Source organism: Lampetra fluviatilis, chromosome 14, assembly GCF_964198595.1.
Source record: "Lampetra fluviatilis chromosome 14, kcLamFluv1.1, whole genome shotgun sequence".
Lineage (NCBI taxonomy): Eukaryota > Metazoa > Chordata > Hyperoartia > Petromyzontiformes > Petromyzontidae > Lampetra > Lampetra fluviatilis.
Window position 1 is genome coordinate 14,425,291 of NC_136288.1, and position 25,062 is coordinate 14,450,352.

General features: G+C 54.7%; 1 protein-coding gene across 1 annotated transcript; it reads right to left on the reverse strand.

Annotated features, from left to right (window-relative positions):
• Positions 1 to 939: 939 nt before the first annotated feature.
• Positions 940 to 2,042, reverse strand: PEX39 (peroxisomal biogenesis factor 39). Its single transcript, XM_078862506.1, has one exon. The coding sequence runs from the start codon at positions 1,648 to 1,650 to the stop codon at positions 997 to 999; it is 654 nt and encodes a 217-aa protein (XP_078718632.1). The 5' UTR covers positions 1,651 to 2,042; the 3' UTR covers positions 940 to 996.
• Positions 2,043 to 25,062: the final 23,020 nt, after the last annotated feature.

Consider the following 25,062-nt stretch of genomic DNA (forward strand, 5'->3'; position numbering starts at 1 on the left):
GTAACTTGGTATTTATTTATTACGCTCACATTCAACAGCGACGCAATCAGCCGACGTGCACAGCCTCTTTTGTCATTCCGCGCTCCTCCAAATCGGCACGGTAAGCAGTCCCAGGTGCGGCACAATAAAAAGTTCCACGTGCGTGCGTTCCACGGCTGGATGTTAGCGCATCTCCACGCCGTCAGCGAGTTGACTGACCATACTTGACCACGCCGGTCGACGCCGGTTAAGAGAATGTGGCGAGCAAAGACGTCACGGTGCCAATGACATTTGATTTGGCTGCACTGCCCTCTGTTGGCGGTGCAGAGTTTTCTTGCGTTGGACCAAACGCAGCTGAAATAATGCGCTCCCCAGAGGGCCCACGTGGCTGATGCGATGTGTATACATGACTTTCAGGGGGGGGGGGGGGGCGTTTACGCGGAGGGATAGACATGGGGAGGAGACCCGCGTGCTTGCTTGGGGACCGACGTTCTCCACAATGACGCGATCGATGACTGTGCTCGGCATGGCGGTGGTCCTGCCAGGCGCTGTCCAGGATCCAACCTGCTGAGCTTTAGATTGTCGACTGGATCTGCTGCATTGGGGGTGATTTGGTTAAAGGAGTGCTTGTATATACACAACCATCACTGTTATCGTTGTATGGAATAAAGTTCACAGGTTTGGTGTGGATATTGAGATGGCAGTTACAGCAACACCCATGTCCATCAGCAGCACATCGAACCTCCAAACCAATGTTTCATCATCAACTATGATCTATCAACTGCTGGATGAAGGCCTCCCCAGGTCCGTCGCCATCTCTCGCGGTCGTACTCCGCAGGAATCCATCCAGCCCCTGCACACGATGCGATTTCATCGCTCCATCTCCCTAGTGTACTTCCCCTCGCGGGCACGCTGCGAAAGTTCCGAGTCTAATCACCCGTGTCCCTGACCACCCGTGTCTCTAACCACCCGTGTCTCTGACCGTGTCCCTGACCGTGTCCCTGACCACCCATGCATCTAACTAACCGTGTCCCCGTCACTTAAAGGGGGAAGGAGGGGGTCATGAACTGTCCCCGACTGCGTGGGCCCTCCAACTCCGCCTGCGTCCTGGGCGGGCCCACGGCCGCTCCGATCACCCTCGGCCCTTTGCCGGACCTGCCGGTCCACGCCGGAGGCCCGCGCAGGCCCCATGGGCGGGCCCCCCGCGGGGCCCCCCGGCCGGTGCCACGGCTTGGGCTGGCGCGGCGCCGTGGCGGCGCTCGGTTCGCGGCCCGTGGCGCAGACGCGGCCGCGGCTCCTCAGGCCGGGGACCTCCTCGCCGCGGCCCACGAGCAGCAGCAGCTGCGCCAGCGAGAGCGACACCTCGAGGGCCGCCGCCTCTCCCGCCGGTGGACGAGGCGCTTCAGCTCCACGCGGCCCGCTGCTGCTGGAGATGTTGTTGTTGCTGGAAATGTTGTTGCTGCTGCTGCTGCAAATGTTGTTGTTGTTGCTGCTGGTGGTGGTTGTGGTGTTGGCGGTGCTCTCTCTGGTGGTTGCGGTCACGGTACTGACGGGAGGAGGGGGAGCCAGTCCCGACTCCACCGTCTCCGAGCGCCACCCAGCGGTGTGGCCGGGACTAACACCACCACCATCATCATCACGAAGCGCAGGGTCCGTCTCGGAGGCGGCCATGTGGCGATGGGAGAGAGGGAGGGGGGTTAGAGGGCGTCTCTTGGCGGCGCAGTGCTGAGATCACCCGGCGGGTTGGGTTCCAATCCCGGCCGCGGCTGCCGTCAGCGGCAGGGCGCCGTCTCTACCGGGGAGTTGCGCAACCCTCTTGCCCGCCGACCCCTAAACCCACCCGTACCGAACAGCGCGGTGGTCATGGCTCAAGCAGCCCCGTAGAGTCGTCTCTCCAGCGGAGGGTTCGTAACGAGGGACGGGGGGTCCGTGTAGGGGTTGGAGACCCCCGAGAAGACGGGCGGTAAGGGTAGGGGTGCTGATGTCGGATGCCACGTGGCGGGTCGCGTCAGCCCAGGGGTCCGCGGCGATTTGCTCCCCAGCGCGCGGCGCAGCAACGACGCTCGATCGGCAATGCGGAGATCACGTGACGTGGGGGTTGGCAGTTGACGCCGAGGAGGGGGGAGGAGGCGCCTCGCCCCCCCCATGTGGAGTGACGTCACCCGCTAATTATTATGAAGGGCGGGGGTCCATTAGGAAGACGTCACATTATTAATGAGGGGGGTTGTTCGATGTAGAGTGACGTCACCTGCTCATGATTATTAGTGGGGGTGGGGAGTACTCCATATTGAGTGACGTCATCCGCTCATGATTGTGAATGAGGAGGGGTGGAGGTGTGTCCATTTGGAGGACGTCACCTGCTGATGAATATTAATGAGGGGGGCTGGTCGATGTGGAGTGACGTCACGCGCGTTAAGGACAGACATTCCTGGGTGATTATAGTAAGTATGGCAGCTCGCGTGATCTCTGCGGCCACTAGAGGCCGCCACATTTGCCGCAGTGTTTACAATCAAAATAGAATCGATGCTGGAATTGGATTGCGAGATTCAAATGAATCGTTGCCCCGGGGCGCGTGGCCTCGTCTATGTTGAACTTCTTTCACACCGTACGTTGCCAAGCGCGCGAATCGGAGATGCGGGGGAAGGACAAACAACACAACAACAAGAAGAAGCCGTTATAAAGAAATGCGTGTGTCAATCTGGATGATGTTCAAGTGAAATAGCTCCCAGCGGCTTCCTAATATCGGTGGGAAGAGCGTTCCAGACGGCCGCAGGAGCGCATCTGAAAGCGCCGCGCGATGCGGTGACCGCCGCCTTTGTTCGATGTCGAGCAGCCAGAAGCCGCCGCTGCTGCTACGAGGATGACCACCGCAGTTCGCGTGATGGTGGTGGTGGTGGTGAGGATGATAGTGGTGATGATGGTGGTGGTGGTGATGATGGTGGTGGTGGTGGTGATGATGGTGATAGTGGTGATGATGGTGATAGTGGTGATGATGGTGGTGGTGGTGATGATGGTGGTGGTGGTGATGATGGTGGTGGTGATGATGGTGGTAGTGGTGGTGGTTTATGCTCCTTGTACGAGATCAGCGGGCTGTTGTGGTTCATTTGTGGCAAGCGCTTTGTGTGCGCGTAAATAAATGCGACCGCATAATACAGAGACGCTCTGTGTGTGACACTGGACGCTGAATCTTTAGCTCGTGTGGAACTTTAGTCAGTTGACCCTTTCCCCTACGAGTGAATCGATTATTGTTGGGACCCCACCAATAATTGTACAGCACGATACGGTGCTTTTACGGTTGTGGTTATATTGTGGCAGCTGTCATTATAAGATGACTGTGTATAACGTGGCTCTGGTCAGAATGTTTATGGTGGTTATAATGCTTACAATGTGGTAGATATCGTTGTGGTTATGACTGCTTGAGGTATCAGTTGTGGTTATAATTTGCCTATAATGTTGTGGTTATGTGGGGTTAATTGTGCTCATAATGCGAGTGTTATGATTGCGGTGATGAAGTTGTGGTTAGAATGTAGTTTCAGTTGTGGTGATATAACTGTACAGCTGCTGCTATTATCCATACTTGTTGATGTTAATATTATTTTGTTGACATGGCGATCTATTTTTGATGATATTAAATGATCTTATTAATGTAGATATGTCATTATTGTTGATGTTATGTTAAATCGTTGTGGACGTGATGTTATATTGTTGAAAGTAGGCCAGCGAATGTCATTGAGAAATTCATATAAATCTACATCGCATATAATTCACTTAAGTGATATCCCACGGAAACGCACGGGCAGTGCTGCTCACAAAACAATTTGGCTACAAATTTGGCCGAGAAATGTGTGGACGTCTTCCACCAGTAGTGGATTGATCACAGCTGACGATGGACTTTCATAGCAAACGCTTTATTTTACGTTATTTTTAGCTTTTTAATGTCACAGTACCGCATTTACATTTTTTGGTGGTAAAGCAGACCTTAGCTATGCACAATCCCAACAGACACTGTGTGCCATTGTTTGTGTACCGCACCGTCAGGGAACTGCCGTGTTCACGGAGAGTAGCACCTGCCAGTCGCACCCTGCGGGCCCATTCGTGTGTCTTGGACAGGCCACGATCTGCTGGTGAGACTCGGAGAGGTTGAAACCTCACCACGATTTGACTGGTCACGCGAACGATTGCTCAGTAAGGAGGTGCCCACCTTATTGAGTAATCGTGTGCGCAGGTGAGCACCGATGTGTTTGACAAAATCAGGAGCGGTGGTGCAGTGGTTAGCACGCTGCTCTACGAAGCTGGCTACCCGAGTTCGATTCCCGCGAACGGCGAACACCAGCAATGATATTTCTTAACCGGTCCTGGGCCTCTCCTAGGTCGACTCAGCTTTAAATGAGCACCTGGTGCGGTGTGAACATCGCCACTGGGGAGACAAAGGCGGCCGAGCGTGGCGCTGGCCATTCACCCCCTCGTGTGACGTGTCGGCCTTCATTAGGTGCCAATCGCTAGCAGCACTTGCCCCAACAATCTGTTATGGCTTTGAGGGATCTTTGTTTTATTTTTGACAAGCTTTTTTTCATAACCTGAGTTCGTTTATTTAAGTGCTCAAGCAAAACATTGCACAGTGCGTTTAATGTTGGTGCGTAAAAAATATAACCACCTCTTAAAATACTCCCTAAAAAATGTGAACGACCATACACCACAGCCTTTGCTTGACTCTGTGTTGTCATGCCTGTGTGGACGAGACTAACGACAGAGTGGCAGCATAAGGAAGGGGACAATACCCCAGAGGACGACCAATGCGGTGAGATCAGCTTGCATTGTGAGACACCGCGAGATATGGCGATGGATTGGGGATGTCATGAACCATCAGTGGATTGATCGTGACTGATTGTGGTAATACACCCACTCCTTAACGTCTCTTGTTTTTTTTACAAGCTATGTCCACAATACCTTGCAATGTCTTGATTCGCTGATATTCTAGCGGTTAAAAGTTTCCCCGTCATAAGTTTGAGCTCGCCACTGCTACATTTAATATACGACGGTTATATTTTTTATTGCTTAAATAATCAGAGAATCTGTGTGGCTATAATACCCGTAATTGATTAAAAAAAAGCAGTTCCACGAATCTGAATGTACGTTTCAGACACTTCAGATGTATCAGTCGTTCATGGAATCAACAATTTGCTGTTGACTTGTGTATGGTCTGCCGACCGGTTAGGAATTCTGTCACGCAGAAGAAATGTGTCCATGACATACCACGGTGTTGGAGTACCTGGATGAACTGTTGGGATGGTGATGGTGCATTCACTTTTTGTGCATCTGTAAAACCATCGACTCATTTCATAAATAGGCCACATTCCATTCAGCTGTAGATGCTCGCAATTGTGGCCATCCTCAGGGATTGAATAGGGTTCCCGCAGTAGGGCGTGGTGAAATATTGACAGAATAAATATTCAACAAGCAGCCCAACCCGGAACCCCACAATTTTACGATCATGATGGTGATGATGTAAGTAGGTGGAGAGGATTTCCAGGGGCTGACTCCGCAGAGGAGGTGAGGAGGGGGCACGGTTTGTGGAGCCCCTAGTCGGCGATGAGAGAGTCGTAGTTGCTGGTGCTGTGGCCGGGCAGGGAGGGCATCGTCTTCTTGACGCGGTCGCGCACGGAGCGGCTCGCTTTCCCCGTGACGCGCGGGTCCGTCGACGCCGTGGCTGCAGCGAAAGAAGCGGACCGGGCGGTCGGTGGCAAGGGGTCACGAGGTTATCGATGGGGTTTGGTGGTTCGGGCTCGTGTTTGGCGTTAGCCTCGTGTGTTTTTTAATGTTTTTTTTAACCAGGTGAGAACTCAAGAGACGTGGGTGGCTGGTTTTTAAAAAATGTACCTCGGTCACCAAGATGACAAAAACTCAAATAAACCAGCTTAGCCTATGCTGTTAGAGGTGTAGGGGAGTTATCGTCAGTAATGCTTGAGAGTGGTGTCGAGACAGCCTGCAACGGCTGTGCTTGGTATCACGGCCTCTGCATTGTGGGTACTCACAGCGAGATTTGTACGGCGAAACGGGCGTCCCCTGACTGCTGGCGCCCTTCTGCAGGTGACATCGTGGGAACACACACACACACACGTGCACCCACGCGCACATGCAGACACACGCACATAGAAGCATATGCACACACGCGCACATGCAGACACACAGAAGCATACGCACACACGCGCGTGCACGTCAAGGCAAGGACATTTTTGTTGTCAGCACAGTCATTGTCTCCGAATCCTCAGCAGGCAGACAAACGCGACCGCTGTTCGCACTGCGTCTTGCGACTGACGCGCGCACGGCGACACTTACACGTTTCGCCAGGTCTAGGCCAAGTATTTTCTTTATTGCCTTGCGCACCTGCGAGCGAGCACAGGGGGTGAGGAGGGGGAGGATGGAGGCAGACGGAGTAGGCTTTGTGAACTTGCGTGGGGACCGGTCAAAGGTGCCGATCGCCCGTCCTAGTACAGTCACCGTTTTTAATGTTGTCTTTGGTGAACACCTGCCGACGTCTCGCATTAGTCGACAAGGCAGACGTCCGGTGCTCTGCGCTTGATCCCTGCTGCTGCACATGGGAATGTGGCCCTAACCTAGCCGGGCCGCCGACGGGCTTTGTGAATGTGCAACTTTCTTTACAGTTCACAAGATGCCGATACCATGTCATGATCACATCACATGCAACCAAATGAGTATGCAGCATTATTTTGTACACATTAACTTATTTTTTTTTATTATTAAATTACTCATTTTAACCGTATTAATTTTAATTTGGAGCTGAAAGTGCCCAATGACAACTTGCTTTGAACCTGAGCTGAGGTCCCCTGTACTTTGTCTCACGATGGTTTATCCATTTTGCTGTACTACTCTTGGCTCATTATAATTGTCCAAGAAGCCTATGCAGGGGCTGGTTGGGCAAACGAGAGGCACATCTCGACCCTTTGAAAAATGGAGCATGATTGTTACTGCCCGCGAGCGCACACGTTAATAATGGAATGTAAGAGGCTGGCACAGGCGAGCAAACAACCGATCGAGCAAGAGACCACGCGTCCGACCCGAACCAATGACGATACTCTGAGGGCTTGCTGCCAAAGCCAGTGACGGGGCAAGCAAGTAATTAGAGAGGAAGAATGTATCACGAATGTGCAGAAGAACAAATGAGGCGTTATCGATTGATGGTGTATGGGGACGTGAATGAAGTGTGGGTACTCACCTCTTTGTCCATCAGACAGTCGAACAGGAAGATGAAGAGACCCTGCCGTAACGACAACAAACAAAATGGGACGCGCTTTATAAACGTGATGTGACATTTTTTCACCCCGAAAAAATCTCACCGAGTCTCGAGGGATATCCTCAGAGGTACTGGACTTTGCATGTTTGTCTAACTCCATAATGAATGTTACATATACTCGATACACCTTTGGCTTGTACCGTGCAGTATACCATGTGCAAATCAGCAGGGCTTCAATTGCTTTGTCGCGGTGTTGTGGTGTCGGTGGAATTGTTTGGGTTGTATTTTATGGAAACCTGTTTGAAAACAATATTACAGTCCTTGAAACTCAAACAATTTCCGCAACACCGGGTGAATATGTGTGTGGGTTGCTCGCACCTGCAGGGAATTGAAGATGGCAAACAGGTAGTGCAGAGCGGGGTTCTTGCTGTTCTCTTTACTGAAAGCGAAGATGCCGAGTCCCCACGTGACCCCGAGGACGGGCATCATGACGGCGATGCTCTTGGCCAGCTGCTTGACGCGAACCGAGGGGCTCTCGCTGATGGCCGCGCTGACGCTGCGACGGCGCAGGATCTTGGTGAGCACCACCACCAGGATGATGGTGTTGAAGCCGACGATGACCAACGCGGGTACGACGAAGGACAGCAGAGCCCGGCTGTTCTCCCAGTCGAGCCAGCAGACTCCCTTCCGCGTGTACGCGTCGCGCGGCTGTGTCACGGCGATGGTGACGACAGCGATGACGGCCGGCGCCCCGTAGCCCACGGCGAACGCGGCCGCCCTGAGATGCTTCATGGGGACGCGGCTGAAGATGATGACGACGAGGTAGAAGAGGAAGAGGCCCTCGCACAGCATCCAGAAGAAGACCGAGAGGTAGCCGAGGTGCATGAGGAAGGTGGAGGCCAGGCAGAGGTTGTTGTTGTAAATGGTGCTGGCGTCGGACGCGGCCACGATGAACCACACGTCGGCGAAGAGCAGCGACACGCAGATGTTGATGAGGATGATGTGGCGCATGCGCGAGTTTACGTGCATCTTGACGGAGCGCCAGGCCACGGCCTCGAGAACGAGGGCGCACACGAGCGCACCTATGGAGATGCCCACGCCCGCGTAGGTGATGTTGGAGAGGATCACGTCGTCGGGTGCCTCGGGAGAGATGAGCACCGAGAAGGAGGTCAAGTGGTCGCAGCTACACACCACCACGTTGCCAGGGGACTTGGTGGTGGTGTTGCAACCATCATTTGACCAGTTGCCTCTGTTGTTGTTCACCTGTATGGGAACGGAAAAACAACACGGTGCAGAGGCGACACAATCGCAGCTTTAAATGTAATGACGACGGACTGGCACTGATGCATAACATCCCTCCTTGTGTTCTTTATTGTTATCCTCAAGACACAATGAAACCCCTGGTGTTAATTGTGGTCATTGGTCCTAGAGGTGGCCAGGTCAGCTACAAGATCGCCTGCCGCCTGTGCCACCGCACCTCGACTTTGAGTCATCCACCATTACCCCTCTCCACTCTCTGTCACCCCGCACTCGAGCTCACGGGAGACCTCTCCACTGCAGAGCAACCTCTGCCGGGAGTCGTTTCTCCGTGGCAGCCTCCGCCGACTGCAACGTGGCCAGCAGCAGCAGCAGCGTCGTCGTTCCGCTGCTGCCGCTGCGGCTGCACATTCACAGCAGCAGCAAAAGCAGAAATGTGTACTCTTTGTTTTTTCGGTAAAGTCACGTAGGTAAAAATAAAGAAATAAATTAAATCACGACGTTTCGGGCGCAACACAAGCGTCCTTCTTCAGGTTGGGACAACTTAGCGAGAACACCACACCGCTTAAGTGACTTTACCGAAAAAACCAAAGAGTATGAATCCTTGCAGTCACGAAAACTTCAAATCTAGAATCAGCAATGTGACCCGACTCTTAAGAGGAGACACTTCAGGGCCCCACGTCCTTCTGTAAGGGCGCAGCATCTCTTCCGTCTGCCTTTTGGGCGACACTGAGCTTGGCTGCGTGCCTAGAGTCACGGTCAAATATGTCCATGAAAAATAGTGCGCGTTACAAATTGCATCATCATTATTATCACTATTACGTGTGTGTAGGCATTGCGTGTGTGTGTGTGTAAGCGGTGTGTGTAAGTATTGTATATATATATAGAAATACCACGTAGGGGAGTGTTTAACGTGTAACGCGACTGACCCCAAATTTCCAGAAAACGCAACTTGTTTGGTTCTTCGCCGTGACGTTGTCCCCGAGCTCCATCTCCATTCTGATGTTCTTGTGCGCGGTGGCGTTGCTGCGGATGACGGTGCTGAGCACAACGCTCCCCACCTTGAAACTGCTGCTGCTGCCGTAATTTGGCAGAAGTTCTGACAGGGTGCTGCAATGACCACCATCGTCATCATCAATATGAGAATAAAACGCACACTATTTCTCATACACTATCCGCCGTGGTCCTCGTTAACAACAATTCTCACCTTTCGTCATCATACATCATACAATCATCCTTATAGTTATCGTCAGAAATTACTCCCCATCTTAAGAGCACCCTATCGCTTTCCACCATCATCGATTAACGTGCACGATTCATAAAGATAATATCTGCACCTCTTATCATCATCTCTGCGGAAGACACAGCTGCCCCACAGATGGAAATGAAAATGTACTCTGACATGCGAATGAAACGCATCTTAAACTACCGTCCTTCGCGTCCATTTCCAGGAGGTAAGAGCGACAAGAGCGACAAACACTGATCGTCTCATTCGCCCATCGGCCGGATTTCAAATGTGGATATCGCACGATGGTTGCTGCTCGAACCATGCCCAGCTCAGCAGGGTTCAGCCTGGCTCGTTCTTGGTTTGGTGAACACCCGCCACCACCACCACCATTATCCAGTAGAAGTAATGTGAGACAACACACCTGAATTGGATGCTTGTGATAGTCAAGTTGCCCCAATTCAACAATTCTTTCACCACATTCTGGTGGATGCTCACTTTGGAGTTTTTATGAGAATTATTGAAAACCTTGATGTACTCAGTGGCCGACTGGCCCGAGATGTACCGCGTTCCATTCACGGCCACGTTAGGTTTCGTGATATTAAAAGTATCATTCTCACCCACATCTACGGTGGGGTGGTGGAGGGGGGGGGTGAAAGAAGGGGAATGGGGGCAGTGTTGGGGGCGTTAGTGAGTCGGTGCGTGAGGTCACCAAAAGTTAGGGGAACAAGTGAAACCTGTTGATGGGTTCGCTGTTAAATTGCAGCTCTCCAACCTGTACAAGTCGGAGAATCAATGCATTGTTTTCTCAACCTCTTCAGCCTTGCTTTATACACTGCTGGATGAAGGCCTGCCCCAAGCCATCGCCAGCTCTTATCGCCTCGCGATGTGACGGTCCAACTCGCAGCAGCTGAGCAACGTAATGGGCAGTTATACCGCACTGTACGTGTACTGTACCGATGTTTTGCCAATCCACTGCTGGATGAGGGCTTCCCGACGCCACGCGGCTGAGTGGGGGGCTACCTGACCGTGTCCCACGCTGGCTCGGCGCGGGGTGCTGAAGGCGGGAGCCGAGCTGTGGATGAATCTACGCACAGCACCACAACGCATTCTGCTGCACTGCATTTTGCTGCCCATATCCAGCCCCACAGCCACCTGTTGCGTGCATTGTGGTCACACATGCCAGCACTATACAGGCTCAAACCTGCTTAGCTTCTCAGATCGTAACGTGATTGGGTGCATTACGGTTGATATAGTCATTAAATTACGCGTTTAAAATGCAAATTGCAGAGCTGTTGGTGCTGATGTACCAACCGTAATAGCACAACGCGCCTTCTGTTTCACAGTGGACGTTAAAGATCCCGTGGCATCATTTGCAAGAGGAGGCCATTGTGTGCCGATGTCACGATCCAAATTTGCCAAATTCGAAAATTACCCTAAAATCAATCAAATTGCGGTTATACTGTATAGCACATAGCAAACATCAGCCCCCTGATGGCAGGGCACAGAGAGATTGGGGCACTTGTTGCCAGCGGCGGTCTGGCTGCAGTGCACCTCGCACCTCCAATCGGAAACTGTCCCCCCTTAGTAATTGCCCAGCATTGCGAGCTGCAATTGTCATGTGTAGCGCTATGTAAAATAACAACTCAAAGTCACGTTTCTGGATACATATGGCGCCACGGTGGGGAGATATTAACTGCCTCGCCTGGTATACAGGAGGTCGTGGGTTCGATCCAGACCCTGACGCCTAAATATTTGAAGTTTGCGTGTCTCTCTCCCCATGGTCGCGTGGATTTTTCTCCAGGTCCTCTCGTTTTCGCCTCACCATTTAGAATCAACGTCATGCGTTCAGAGTATTTGATTGCTGCTATACATTTACACAGGATGATAAGCCACTTCGTTGAGCTATCATTTGTGATTGCCAGGTCGCTTCTAAAAAAAGCTACACAGCTCAGTGTGCCTTACCTGGTAAAATAAGAAAAATAGTTTTATACATTATTATTATTTTCTGCGGCAGTAGCAGAGCTATCGCGTACGCAGAGTACAACTGCGCCGTGGAGAGGGCGAGGACAGAGCGGGCCACATTTGACTCCTTGCCATCCCCGCCGCTGTGGCTGCCGTTGTGCCGCTGGTGCTGACTCACCGCTGATTGCCTCCACAAACGTCTCGACACTCTTCAGCAGCGAGGCGCTGTTGTTATCATTGTCGTTAAGTTTATCCCACGAAACTTTCAAAGTTATATCGAGCACTTTGCTCACAGAAGTGAAGAAATCCTGAAAGGTACGGACAAGGACAACCGGGTAAATTTAAAACATTTCTATTTTTTGTCAAATGTTATCTCAATCGTGCTCTCGGGATTGTGCCAGAAACATGATGTCAGGAGACACTGCCAGAATACCCATCTTCCTGCGGACAGCCGTGCGACACTCCATGTAATCGAGCGGCCCACGGAAGTGGGTATTGGAGAGCTAACTCTGAGGTCCCTTCTAGCCACACAACATCGGGCAGTGCTTCCCCACCCGCTCCACCACTGAGAGAGAGTCACGTTTGTCACTTCGAAACTAAACGATAGTTTGCTCTTTTTTTTGCCAATTCCAGTGCAGAGTCAAATGTATAAACGTGTTTTATGTGTGTGCAGTCATTGGCGATGGGTCGATCAACTGTCTACACTTGACCTCCCGCTTTAACCAGAGGCGGCGCGCCATGAATTGCACCGGGTTCTCAGACTTGTCAGCTCAGGACCCATTGGGTCACCTCCGACAAACAGCATCTCGAAGCTCTTCCCCAGGGCGCGTGCCCTGGGGAAGGAGAAGCAGACAACGCAGTCCAGGAGCCCGAGCACAGCGTCGTCTGTGCTCGGGCTCTGGCTACAGCCTCGTTAACACGTAGTCGGCATTCGCCACCAATATCCATTATACGGTGGGGGTGGGGGGTGGGTTAAATCGCGTAAATATATAAACGTGTAGATTTTGTAATTTTCTCTCCAACACACCGGTGTGCTGTACTAGTGACGAATTGGCCACGTTCTGATTACGTGACAACCCTTACTAGTTGGCTGTGTAGGGTGGCAGCGGGTTTCAACGACACACATTTATATATTTACGCGATCTAACCCCAAAACAAACTGTATTATACCGCTTCTCTGTTGGTGCGCATTGCAAGTAAAGCGTCTCTCACCTCCGCCACGGTTTTGTTGATGGGGATGTTATTTTGCGAAATGACATTGGCCAAGAGCTTGATTACAAAGCTGACATCCTTCACGTCGTTGGCGGGTATCTGGTCAGGCTGGTACCCGGACAGTTCCTTGATCAGATCCGGAACTTTCGAGTCCAGGTCTTTGCTGGCATTTGCCGTCTAGTGCGAGAGACACCGCCCGGAACGCATCGACACGCAAATTACCACGATCACTCTTACAAAGAATGTCACTTATTCCATCCCGTCCGCAACTGTGTTCGCTCGCCACACCGCAGACCACGAGACTGCTGCTTTTGTTCCTCGCGGTTGGCTACGTACGGTGCGAAAGAAGTTCAGCGTGCGTGCACACATTACAGGCCACGTCCAGCGTAGCCAGGGCCGACCGCAGAGTTGTGTGGGTCCCGGAGCAAGTCACGACAGTGCGGGCACCCTGACGCCTTCAAACTCTGCGGGATTACGTCTGACACTACCATGACGTCGAAGTGCCCCCCCCCAAAGTGCGGGGCCCAGGGAGGTCGCCCTGATTCGCCGTGTACCCTGGGGGGTAGGTTCTGAGCATAGCCGCCGTCTGAGATCCACCTTCCCCTGAGACGATTTCGAACAAAAGCCTCATTCAGTCCACCTCGTTACAGAACTACCCCCCACAGAACTACCCCCCCCTGCCCCACCTCTTTACAGAACTACCCCCCTCCCCCACCTCTTTACAGAACTACCCCCCCTCCCCCACCTCTTTACAGAACTACCCCCCCCTCCCCCACCTCTTCACATACTACCCCCCCCTCCCCCACCTCCTTAGAGAACTACCCCCCCTCCCCCACCTCTTTACAGAACTACCCCCCCTCCCTCACCTCTTTACAGAACTACCCCCCCCCCACCTCTTTACAGAACTACCCCACCCCCCACCTCTTTAGAGAACTACCCCCCCTCCCCCACCTCTTTACAGAACTACCCCCCCTCCCCCACCTCTTTACAGAACTACCCCCCCCCTACCTCTTTACAGAACTAACACCAAACCCCCACCCTCCACATCCTCCTCCCCCTCAATCTGCTTTGAGCCATTTCTTACCGTCGCCTTGTCCATGATGTCTTTGAGTTTAGTCGATATGCAGTTGTCGTTTTCAACGTCCCATGTGTTACTCTTACTGCAAAATCGGCTTATAAATCCGGTGTAATTGGATTCACAGGTCTGGTACGCTGTTGTGTTTGCCGCCGTTATCGTCCAATTCCACTTCCCTGTTTGATTTGCTGGGCAAGAGTGACCTGAAATCACACGACGCAATGGGCAAGGCAAGCATCGTGATTGTCAAGCTTCTAATTTGTGTGCGTGTACAGCCACTCTTATTTTGCATTCCACTGCCGGGAGAGGGCCTCCTCACGTCGTGGGGTTATGAAGCATTATTTTACCATAACTTCATCATGCTGGTTCTGCCTTTCGTTAAAAAATAAATATATTTAGAAAGAAAACGCCGCTGTCCCTTGCAGGGCCGCTTGGATGTTGGCGCGGTGTCACGTGCAGCACGCACTAGACTCGCGATCCAGACGTCGCCGCTTTGATTCCACCTCCCGACGCGGCAGTTTCAATAATGGAGCAAGATTCTTTAATCCATCCCTCGCTACCCCGCCTCCTCCCTCCACTGCCGGTATGCACACAGCAGTGTGGATGGGCCCACGCCACCAGGCGCACACAGCAGTGTGGATGGGCCCACGCCACCAGGTGCGCACACAGCAGTGTGGATGGGCCCACGCCACCAGGTGCGCACACAGCAGTGTGGATGGGCCCACGCCACCAGGTGCGCACACAGCAGTGTGGATGGGCCCACGCCACCAGGTGCGCACACAGCAGTGTGGATGGGCCCACGCCACCAGGCGCACACAGCACTGTGGATGGGCCCACGCCACTAGGCGCACACAGCACTGTGGATGGGCCCACGCCACCAGGCGCACACAGCAGTGTGGATGGGCCCACGCCACCAGGTGCACACACAGCAGTGTGGATGGGCCCACACCACCAGGCGCACACACAGCAGTGTGGATGGGCCCACGCCACCAGGTGCACACACAGCAGTGTGGCTGGGCCCACGCCACCAGGTGCACACATAGCAGTGTGGATGGGCCCACGCCACCCGGCACACACACGGTGCACTGTGGATGGGCCCACGCCACCAAGTGCACACACAGCAGTGTGGATGGGCCCACGCCACCAGGTGCACACACAGCAGTGTGGATGGGCCCACGCCACCAGGCGCACACACAGCAGTGTGGATGGGCCCACGCCACCAGGTGCACACACGGTGCAGTGTGGATGGGCCCACGCCACCAGGTGCACACACAGCAGTGTGGATGGGCCCACGCCACCAGGTGCACACATAGCAGTGTGGATGGGCCCACGCCACCCGGCACACACACGGTGCACTGTGGATGGGCCCACGCCACCAGGCGCACACACAGCAGTGTGGATGGGCCCACGCCACCAGGTGCACACACACAGCAGTGTGGATGGGCCCACGCCACCAGGCACACACACAGCAGTGTGGATGGGCCCACGCCACCAGGGGCACACACACAGCAGTGTGGATGAGCCCACGCCACCAGGCACACACACAGCAGTGTGGATGGGCCCACGCCACCAGGTGCACACACACAGCAGTGTGGATGGGCCCACGCCACCAGGCACACACACAGCAGTGTGGATGGGCCCACACCACCAGGTGCACACACACAGCAGTGTGGATGGGCCCACGCCACCAGGCACACACACAGCAGTGTGGATGGGCCCACGCCACCAGGGGCACACACACAGCAGTGTGGATGGGCCCACGCCACCAGGCGCACACACAGCAGTGTGGATGGGCCCACGCCACCAGGTGCACACACACAGCAGTGTGGATGGGCCCACGCCACCAGGCACACACACAGCAGTGTGGATGGGCCCACGCCACCAGGGGCACACACAGCAGTGTGGATGGGCCCACACCACCAGGTGCACACACAGCAGTGTGGATGGGCCCACGCCACCAGGGGCACACACAGCAGTGTGGATGGGCCCACGCCACCAGGTGCACACACAGCAGTGTGGATGGGCCCACACCACCAGGTGCACACACAGCAGTGTGGATGGGCCCACACCGCCAGGTGCACACGCAGCAGTGTGGATGGGCCCACGCCACCAGGTGCACACACAGCAGTGTGGATGTGCCCACACCGCCAGGTGCACACACAGCAGTGTGGATGGGCCCACACCGCCAGGTGCACACACAGCAGTGTGGATGGGCCCACACCGCCAGGTGCACACACAGCAGTGTGGATGGGCCCACGCCACCAGGTGCACACACAGCAGTGTGGATGTGCCCACACCGCCAGGTGCACACAGAGCAGTGTGGATGGGCCCACACCGCCAGGTGCACACACAGCAGTGTGGATGGGCCCACACCGCCAGGTGCACACACAGCAGTGTGGATGGGCCCACGCCACCAGGTGCACACACAGCAGTGTGGATGTGCCCACACCGCCAGGTGCTCACACAGCAGTGTGGATGGGCCCACACCGCCAGGTGCACACACAGCAGTGTGGATGTGCCCACACCGCCAGGTGCACACACAGCAGTGTGGATGGGCCCACACCGCCAGGTGCACACACAGCAGTGTGGATGGGCCCACGCCACCAGGTGCACACACAGCAGTGTGGATGTGCCCACACCGCCAGGTGCTCACACAGCAGTGTGGATGGGCCCACACCGCCAGGTGCACACACAGCAGTGTGGATGTGCCCACACCGCCAGGTGCACACACAGCAGTGTGGATGGGCCCACACCGCCAGGTGCACACGCACAGCAGTGTGGATGGGCCCACACCACCAGGTGCTCACACAGCAGTGTGGATGGGCCCACACCGCCAGGTGCTCACACAGCAGTGTGGATGGGCCCACACCACCAGGTGCACACACAGCAGTGTGGATGGGCCCACACCACCAGGTGCACACACAGCAGTGTGGATGGGCCCACGCCACCAGGTGCACACACACAGCAGTGTGGATGGGCCCACGCCACCAGGTGCACACACAGCAGTGTGGATGGGCCCACGCCACCAGGTGCACACACACAGCAGTGTGGATGGGCCCAAGCCACCAGGCGCACACACAGCAGTGTGGATGGGCCCACACCACCAGGTGCACACACAGCAGTGTGGATGGGCCCAAGCCACCAGGCGCACACACAGCAGTGTGGATGGGCCCACGCCACCAGGTGCACACACACAGCAGTGTGGATGGGCCCACGTCACCAGGTGCACACACAGCAGTGTGGATGGGCCCACGCCACCAGGCGCACACACAGCAGTGTGGATGGGCCCACGCCACCAGGTGCACACACAGCAGTGTGGATGGGCCCACGCCACCAGGTGCACACACAGCAGTGTGGATGGGCCCACACCACCAGGTGCACACACATCAGTGTGAATGGGCCCACACCACCAGGTGCACACACAGCAGTGTGGATGGGCCCACGCCACCAGGCGCACACACAGCAGTGTGGATGGGCCCACGCCACCAGGTGCACACACAGCAGTGTGGATGGGCCCACACCACCAGGTGCACACACAGCAGTGTGGATGGGCCCACACCACCAGGTGCACACACAGCAGTGTGGATGGGCCCACACCACCAGGTGCACACACAGCAGTGTGGATGGGCCCATCCTCTTCCAGCACAGCGGCCAAATGCCCTCTAGAGGGGCTCTCTCGAACTCCCTCCGGTAGGGGCCCTTCTGCCAGCAGCGAAGTGCACAGGTCATTTCAAGGCTGCCCCTCTATCTTTACCTGTGCGAATTCATTATTTGATGATTATAAAGCGTGGGGGCGGGGGGGTATCTCTGTGGGTGTGGGCAGGAGGGGTGGTGGTCACGTTTCCTCACGCCGATGTCAGGAAGCCAGTGGAGCTATGCGCTTTTAAATCTAGACTTGAAAACTGTGTTTAGTTTGTTGTCCTTCCCCCACACCTCCGACTAGCACAGTTGGCTCCGTACGGTGCGAAAGAAGTTTAACATACACACATACAAAGTGTAGGTGCTTCCGCCCCTTACAAGATGTCTGGTCAACATAGAAGAGTCGGTAAGATGCCTTCTAGAGCTCCCAGCAGTCACACGTCCAGGTAATTGCAGGGCTGCGCTTTTACATTTTTCCATCAGTCATCTCTACTGTGTGTGGCTCAGTGAGTGGCAGTGCCGTATGCATTTGCGCGCCGTACCTCCATCAATGCAGGCCACGTTGATTTCCTTGCTGCTACTGTTTGTGGAACACTTGTAATTGGTTTCGTTGCACGTGTGCGGGTAATCAGAACATCCACTCGAATTCGTCACTGCAGGACAAGCAAAACGCAGCAGAGATTCGCAACAAAAAGTTGCAAGCGAATATCAATCACCGCAATCACACGCGATGGAATTCACCAAAGCATCACCTTTGCATGAGCTCTGCCTTCCTGTACCGGGCAGGGGGGTGGAGGAGGTAGGGGAGTGGGGGCGGACGCGTTAACTCTCTCGTCACGATGATCCAATACGAACGAAACGTGCGTGTCACGTTGCGTTGCTATTGGGGGGACCTGCAGGAGGAGAAATCTGGCCACATTCATCAACTCAGTGGCCCACTCGCAGAGCCGCGGTCCGATCGACCCCAGCTTCTCGTGCCTCTGGCGTGGGCGTGACCAAGCGCACAGCTGGACGATGGCGTTACTTACATTCAGTCAACTTTTAACTCTTTGTTTGGACTGACATAAACGCATCAGCTCGATTTTTTTTCTCTCTCTCCTTCCTACATTTGGATAAAGCGGATGTTCTGCGGTAATCCAACGCACGCGCGATGGGCGTTCAAAGCAGCCATTCGTACCAGCGGCGGAACTCGAGGCGGAGTACAGGGGGGACTCCATTTCTCACTGGGTACCTCGCGTGGCCGTGTACTCCGCAGGAGTGGCACGCGTGGCCGCGGCCACAGCGAGAGGCATACTGGATGTGGTGTGCTGGGTGCGGGAATAGTTTCTGGCTCACGGACTCCAACGGACCCGGCTGAAATGAATGTTTGGCGGAGGGAGCTCCGAAGTAGGCGTGTGTGTTGTGTGCATGCTTGCATGTGTGCCAGCGTGTGCGTGTGTGCGCACAACGTCGAGCAGAGAGCCGGCCAGCTAAAACACAGCAAGTTGGCAGTAGGGGGCACAGGTGATGCATCTGCCGGCTATCTCAGTCGGTCAACCCATGGCACCTGCTGCGTCTCTCCCAGGACCTGCACAACGAGGCTTCGACACTTCAAGTGGCCTTAGTGTGCACATAGCCTGGCACCAGTGGTGACGTCATAGACGCATCGTGCCGAATGGCGGTTGTTGCTGTTGTGTGTGCGTGTGTACTGAACCGGTTCTTGGCCTCCCCTAGGTCGACTGAGCCTCAAGTGAGTAGCTGGTGCGGTGTGTGAACAACGGCATTGGGGAGACAAAAACGTCCGGGCGTGATGCTGGCAACCCGTCCCCTCGTGTGCCGTGCGGCCCTTCATCGGTGCTCGCTCACAGCACTTGCCCCAACAGTCTGTTCAGGCCAGACGTGCGTGCTGGGAGACCTCGTCAAGCTAAAGTGGTGTTTGCTGCTGCTGCTGCATCGCAGTGGTGTGAAAGGGCACACACGGAGCAAGCTGAGCGCGTCCGTCGAAGAAAACTACAATCGGCGACATGTCGATAAATGTTCCTCATTCGTAGCACGCAGAGAAACCAGAGAGGTGAAGAAGGGCCCAACGTTGCCTATTATATATGATTATATGTCATGGGAACTCGGTATTATTGAGGAGCGTTTTTGTTAAATAAATATGTCAAACTATCTCTCACCGCTGCCCACGTGGGCAACTCACGGTAGTTCGTGGACGTGTTGTTGACACTCCACGTTATTGTCAAGTTCGGCAACTGTTGCTGCAGGCAGCAGGTCACGTTGGATGGAACGCCTTTTTTCCCCGACACGGAAGGCGGGGACCCCGATTGCTGGTTGATGGTTGGCATCAGTTCCAACACCACGCTGCTCTTGAGCACAGCGAACGAGCCCACTTGCACCTGGCACGTGTAGGTCCCTGCACGGAGAGACGCTCGTCAGCTCACGCCTGCAGCCTCCTCCTCTGCCCACTCCCCGCCCTGCCCACTCCCCTCCCTGCCCCATCCCTGCCCACTCCCCTCCGTGCCCACTCCCTGCCCCCTCCCCTCCCTGCCCACTCCCCTACCTGCCCCCTCCCCTCCCTGCCCCCTCCCCTCCCTGCCCCCTCCCTGCCCACTCCCCTCTCTGCCCACTCCCCTCCCTGCCCCCTCCCCTCCCTGCCCACTCCCCTCTCTGCCCCCTCCCTGCCCCCTCCCTGCCCACTCCCCTCCCTGCCCCCTCCCCTCCCTGCCCACTCCCCTCCCTACCCCCTCCCCTCCCTGCCCCCTCCCCTCCCTGCCACCTCCCCTCCCTGCCCACTTCACTCCCTGCCCCCTCCCCTCCCTGCCACCTCCCCTCCCTGCCCCCTCCCCTCCCTGCCCCCTCCCTGCCCACTCCCCTCTCTGCCCACTCCCCTCCCTGCCCCCTCCCCTCCCTGCCCACTCCCCTCTCTGCCCCCTCCCTGCCCCCTCCCTGCCCACTCCCCTCCCTGCCCCCTCCCCTCCCTGCCCACTCCCCTCCCTACCCCCTCCCCTCCCTGCCCCCTCCCCTCCCTGCCACCTCCCCTCCCTGCCCACTTCACTCCCTGCCCCCTCCCCTCCCTGCCACCTCCCCTCCCTGCCCCCTCCCCTCCCTGCCCACTCCCCTTCCTGCCCCCTCCCTGCCCCCTCCCCTCCCTGCCACCTCCCCTCCCTGCCCCCTCCCCTCCCTGCCCACTCCACTCCCTGTCCCCTCCCTGCCCCCTCCCCTCCCTGCCACCTCCCCTCCCTGCCCCCTCCTCTCCCTGCCACCTCCCCTCCCTGCCCACTCCCCTCCCTGCCCCCTGCCAACCCCTCCCTGCCCACTCCCCTCCCTGCCCACTCCCCTCCCTGCCCCCTCCCTGCCCACTCCCCTCCCTGCCCCCCCCTCCCTGCCCCCTCCCCTCCCTGCCCACTCCCCTCCCTGCCCCCTCCCCTCCCTGCCCCCTCCCCTCCCTGCCCACTCCCCTCCCTGCCCCCTCCCTGCCCCCTCCCCTCCCTGCCCACTCCCCTCCCTGCCCCCTCCCCTCCCTGCCCACTCCCCTCCCTGCCCCCTCCCTGCCCCCTCCCCTCCCTGCCCCCTCCCCTCCCTGCCCACTCCCCTCCCTGCCCCCCCCCCTCCCTGCCCCCTCCCTGCCCCCTCCCTGCCCACTCCCCTCCCTGCCCCCTCCCTGCCCACTCGCCTCCCTGCCCCTTCCCCTCCCTGCCCACTCCTCTGCCCTGCCCACTCCCTGCCCACTCGCCTCCCTGCCCACTCCCCTCCCTGCCCACTCCTCTGCCCTGCCCACTCCTCTGCCTGCCCTGCCTACTACTCGGCAAGCTCAGCCCTTTTCCCGAGCGTGAGGCCAGACATTTGAGCCGGGGGGTAGACTTCCAGGCTTTCTAAACTCCACTGGGATTGTCACGGCCAAACCGGACCGGCACATCTGCGTTTGGTGTCAATATCCCTTCTGAAGAGCTTTGTGAGCCTGGTGTTGAACCTGAATGTCTTACCATTGGAACTTATCTGGAACTTCCGGATGGTTAGTTTCTCGGCCACAATCATATCGAAGTCAGTGGAAACGCTCTGCCCGTTCCTCGACCAAGTGACATTCGTTGTATTCCCTATTGTGCTGTTGTAGACAAGGGTCACCTCTGCATTCTCTGTCAGTTTGCCGTCGACCGAAATCTCTTTTCCTGTTCAAACAAAAGGAAAGAGTAATGATAATATTATGTAAATTAAAACAATGTAGATCGTGTCATATTTCGTGGACATTTGTCACGAGCACAGTTTTTGCACAATGGTGCGGGCAAACACAGGCGGGCGGGAAGGCATCCAGAACCGACACAAAACAATTGTGTATAAAATAATAATAACAGGTTTGACTCTTTCTGGAAATAAAACAGGAGGTGTTAAGATGTTCTAACACCAAATAGAAACCTTTTGCAAGGAATCAAGCCCGCATTAACCATACGTACTCGTGGTGAACATGCAAACAAACACGTGGCTCTCATAATCTATGTGGCATTGTCTTTGAAACTGATTGGCCTACACCAGAGACAGCCTCCTTGAGGGCCCAGTCTCACTACCAGTGCCGGACCAGAAAACACCAAAACGTGAACAGTACAAGGACAATGCACTATCAGAGCATTTATAGTAATGCCTCGGGGCGAGCAGCGACAACATGGGATCTCTTTGCCAGTATCAAAGTATGACAAAATAAGAATAGGGTTTACCCTTTCTGCCAATAAAATAATTGCATGAGCTCTGGCGTCCTGTATTGGATATTTGACAAGATCGTTTTACGAGTGTTTAAACTTGGGAAGAACGCACGTGTGTGCGAGGTGCTAACACTCAATCCCAGCGCAGATGGAAATTAACCCGCTTGCTTTACTGCCATTGTACCCGGGCCATAAGCCAGGCCATGGCAACTGCGATGCCCATGGGAAGGAGTTTCACGACCGTCTGTGTAATCCACCAGCCCTCGCCTCCACAAGTACTGGATTACACACGTGCATCGCCAACATAATGTCGATAACAACTTATTTTAAAAGTTAGTAAAAAAAACATGCATACACATGGATCATGTAACACTTTCCAACATGCGTTTGTCTTCGGAAATGTTTGATGACGGAACTAGCATTCCAGAAAGCAATTGACAGCCGTCGGGGTGAAATGCGTTCGCGTATAAAAAAAACATTTGCGCGCTCGTTTGAATCTCGAAATTTCGGGTGACCCTTTCACCTCTGGCTGGTTTTCAAAAGTGCCAAGTCCCTACGAGCAGCAGATGTTTGTGATGCGTCGTGGTTGTTGTGCCGGGTGCGGAAACGCTCCCCTGGTCACCAGGCCGGGCAGGCCTGGTCACCAGGCTGGGCAGACCTGGTTACCAGGCCGGGCAGGCCTGGTCACCAGGCTGGGCAGACCTGGTTACCAGGCCGGGCAGGCCTGGTCACCAGGCTGGGCAGACCTGGTTACCAGGCCGGGCAGGCCTGGTCACCAGGCTGGGCAGACCTGGTTACCAGGCCGGGCAGGCCTGGTCACCAGGCCGGGCAGGCATGGTGACCAGGCCGGGCAGACCTGGCCGGAGTGAATTCCTGGCCAAAGTTTGGGGACGTTGCACTTCCCGGATCGGTCAGAGACATAAAAAATATTTGGATCGTCAAAAACTTCGTGACGAGGTCCTATATCCGTATTTTTCAGATTGATCCAAAATTCGGTCGCACATCCCTATAGCCGTGCGTTCAACCGGGGTTTACGAACCTTCCGAGTGAATAACCAATCGGTTTGATGTGTTCATTGCGGTGTCATTTGGCAGAAATGTGTTGATGTCTTCAGTCTTGTTGATGATGTCCTCAGTGGAGAGATTGTGACCTATGACCTGGTAATCGACGATCAGACTCCCATTCCTGCAGGTGGGGGGGAAGGTCAGTGCCACACATATGCCAATCCCACAGGGATATACAAAGTTCCCCCGTATAGCCTTCACAGACTTTTAGGTCAAGTGCAGCAGCAGGGACTACTGCATCCAATGCACTCACAGAGATTGTGTAACTTGTAGACCCGTATTGTTGTTTTAGTTTTGTTTACCAAATATGTAAATGTACTGTTTGTGACGTACGGAGTAGAAGCCAGGACAGAATTTGACACTGCCGCCCCCCGCCAAGGCGCAACATTCCCCAAGACTAGGACTCGGCAAGGTAAAGTAAGAGTTAAAATGTAAAAACAACGAGCCTACCTTTACCCTACCTTTACCTTACCACAATACAATCACTCTACCCTACCTTTTACCCTTAAGCAGGTAAGGTAAAAGGTAAAAAGCTACGAGCCTACCTTTTACCCTACCTTTTACCCTTACCCCATACAAATTTCCTGATTACAGGGTAATTACTAGGGAACTACACATCAACAAGGTTTATGACGGTAAATGCTAGGTAGAGCGCTTTATTAATATAGAATACTCTCGATTATTCCAATTTTACCCGCTTTCTATTAACTCACTGTCTGTTGTTGTTGTCGTTGTTGTTGTCGTTGTTGTCGTCGTTGTCGTCGTTGTATCCTCAAATCTTGCAACTCAATTTTTACCCACTTCCTAATGTGGTATCGACTGCAAACTTCGTATACTTATATCATACTGATGACAATACCATATTCTATCATTAAACCAATATATATTTCTTAACATTCTTTTTTATATGTTATGTTTCGGCTTGGGTCTAATTGTCCACGGTCAACTGACGTTGGCTGTAAATCACCACGGCCCCTTACGTTATGGCAAGCTTCGGGGCCACTTCCTGGAGTCGTGAAGTTCTGCCATAACGAGTACATTTAATAAAAGCGTGTTTTTAAAAAAGTTTTTTTAAATATTACTTATTAAATGGAGGCCACGGACTGCGCCATGGAGCTTTTAGCGGTAAACAAGTCACCGTATTTACCAGGTAATACTTCGCGCTACCTTTACCCTACCGGGTAATTCTTCCGAGCTACCTTTACCCTGTTACCCTTCACCTTACCCCTTGGCATGTCGACACCTTTACCCTTTTACCCGGTAAAAAGGGTAAATTACCTTACCTTGCCGAGGCCTACCCAAGACCCTCGGGAGAATGGCGACGTTGGCCTGATTAATCATAGAGCCGGCATTGCCGGGGCGCCACGGTGGCTAGGAGATGTTAACTACCTCGCCTGGTATACAGGAGGTCGTGAGTTCGATCCCAACCCTGATGCCTGCTGTATATTTGCAGTTTGCATGTTTCTCTCCCCGTGGTCGCGTGGATTTTTCTCCGAGTCCTCGGGGTTTTCCTCCCCACGTGTCGAGACAACGTGCGTTTAGAGTCTAAAGACTGCGATACATTTCCACGTAAACCACTTGATTGAGCTATCATTTGTGGCCAGAGCTACATTACTTACCTAGTAAAGTAAATGTATAAATAAATATTATTAAATATTATTAACAATTTGTTTGCTTAATCCGCTAACCGCCAGCACTCCCGACCCCCCCCCCCCCCCAGCTTC

Bases quoted from the DNA above. Each gene is read 5' to 3' on its own strand.
- PEX39 (XM_078862506.1), bottom strand. From the start codon at position 1,650: ATGGCCGCCTCCGAGACGGACCCTGCGCTTCGTGATGATGATGGTGGT.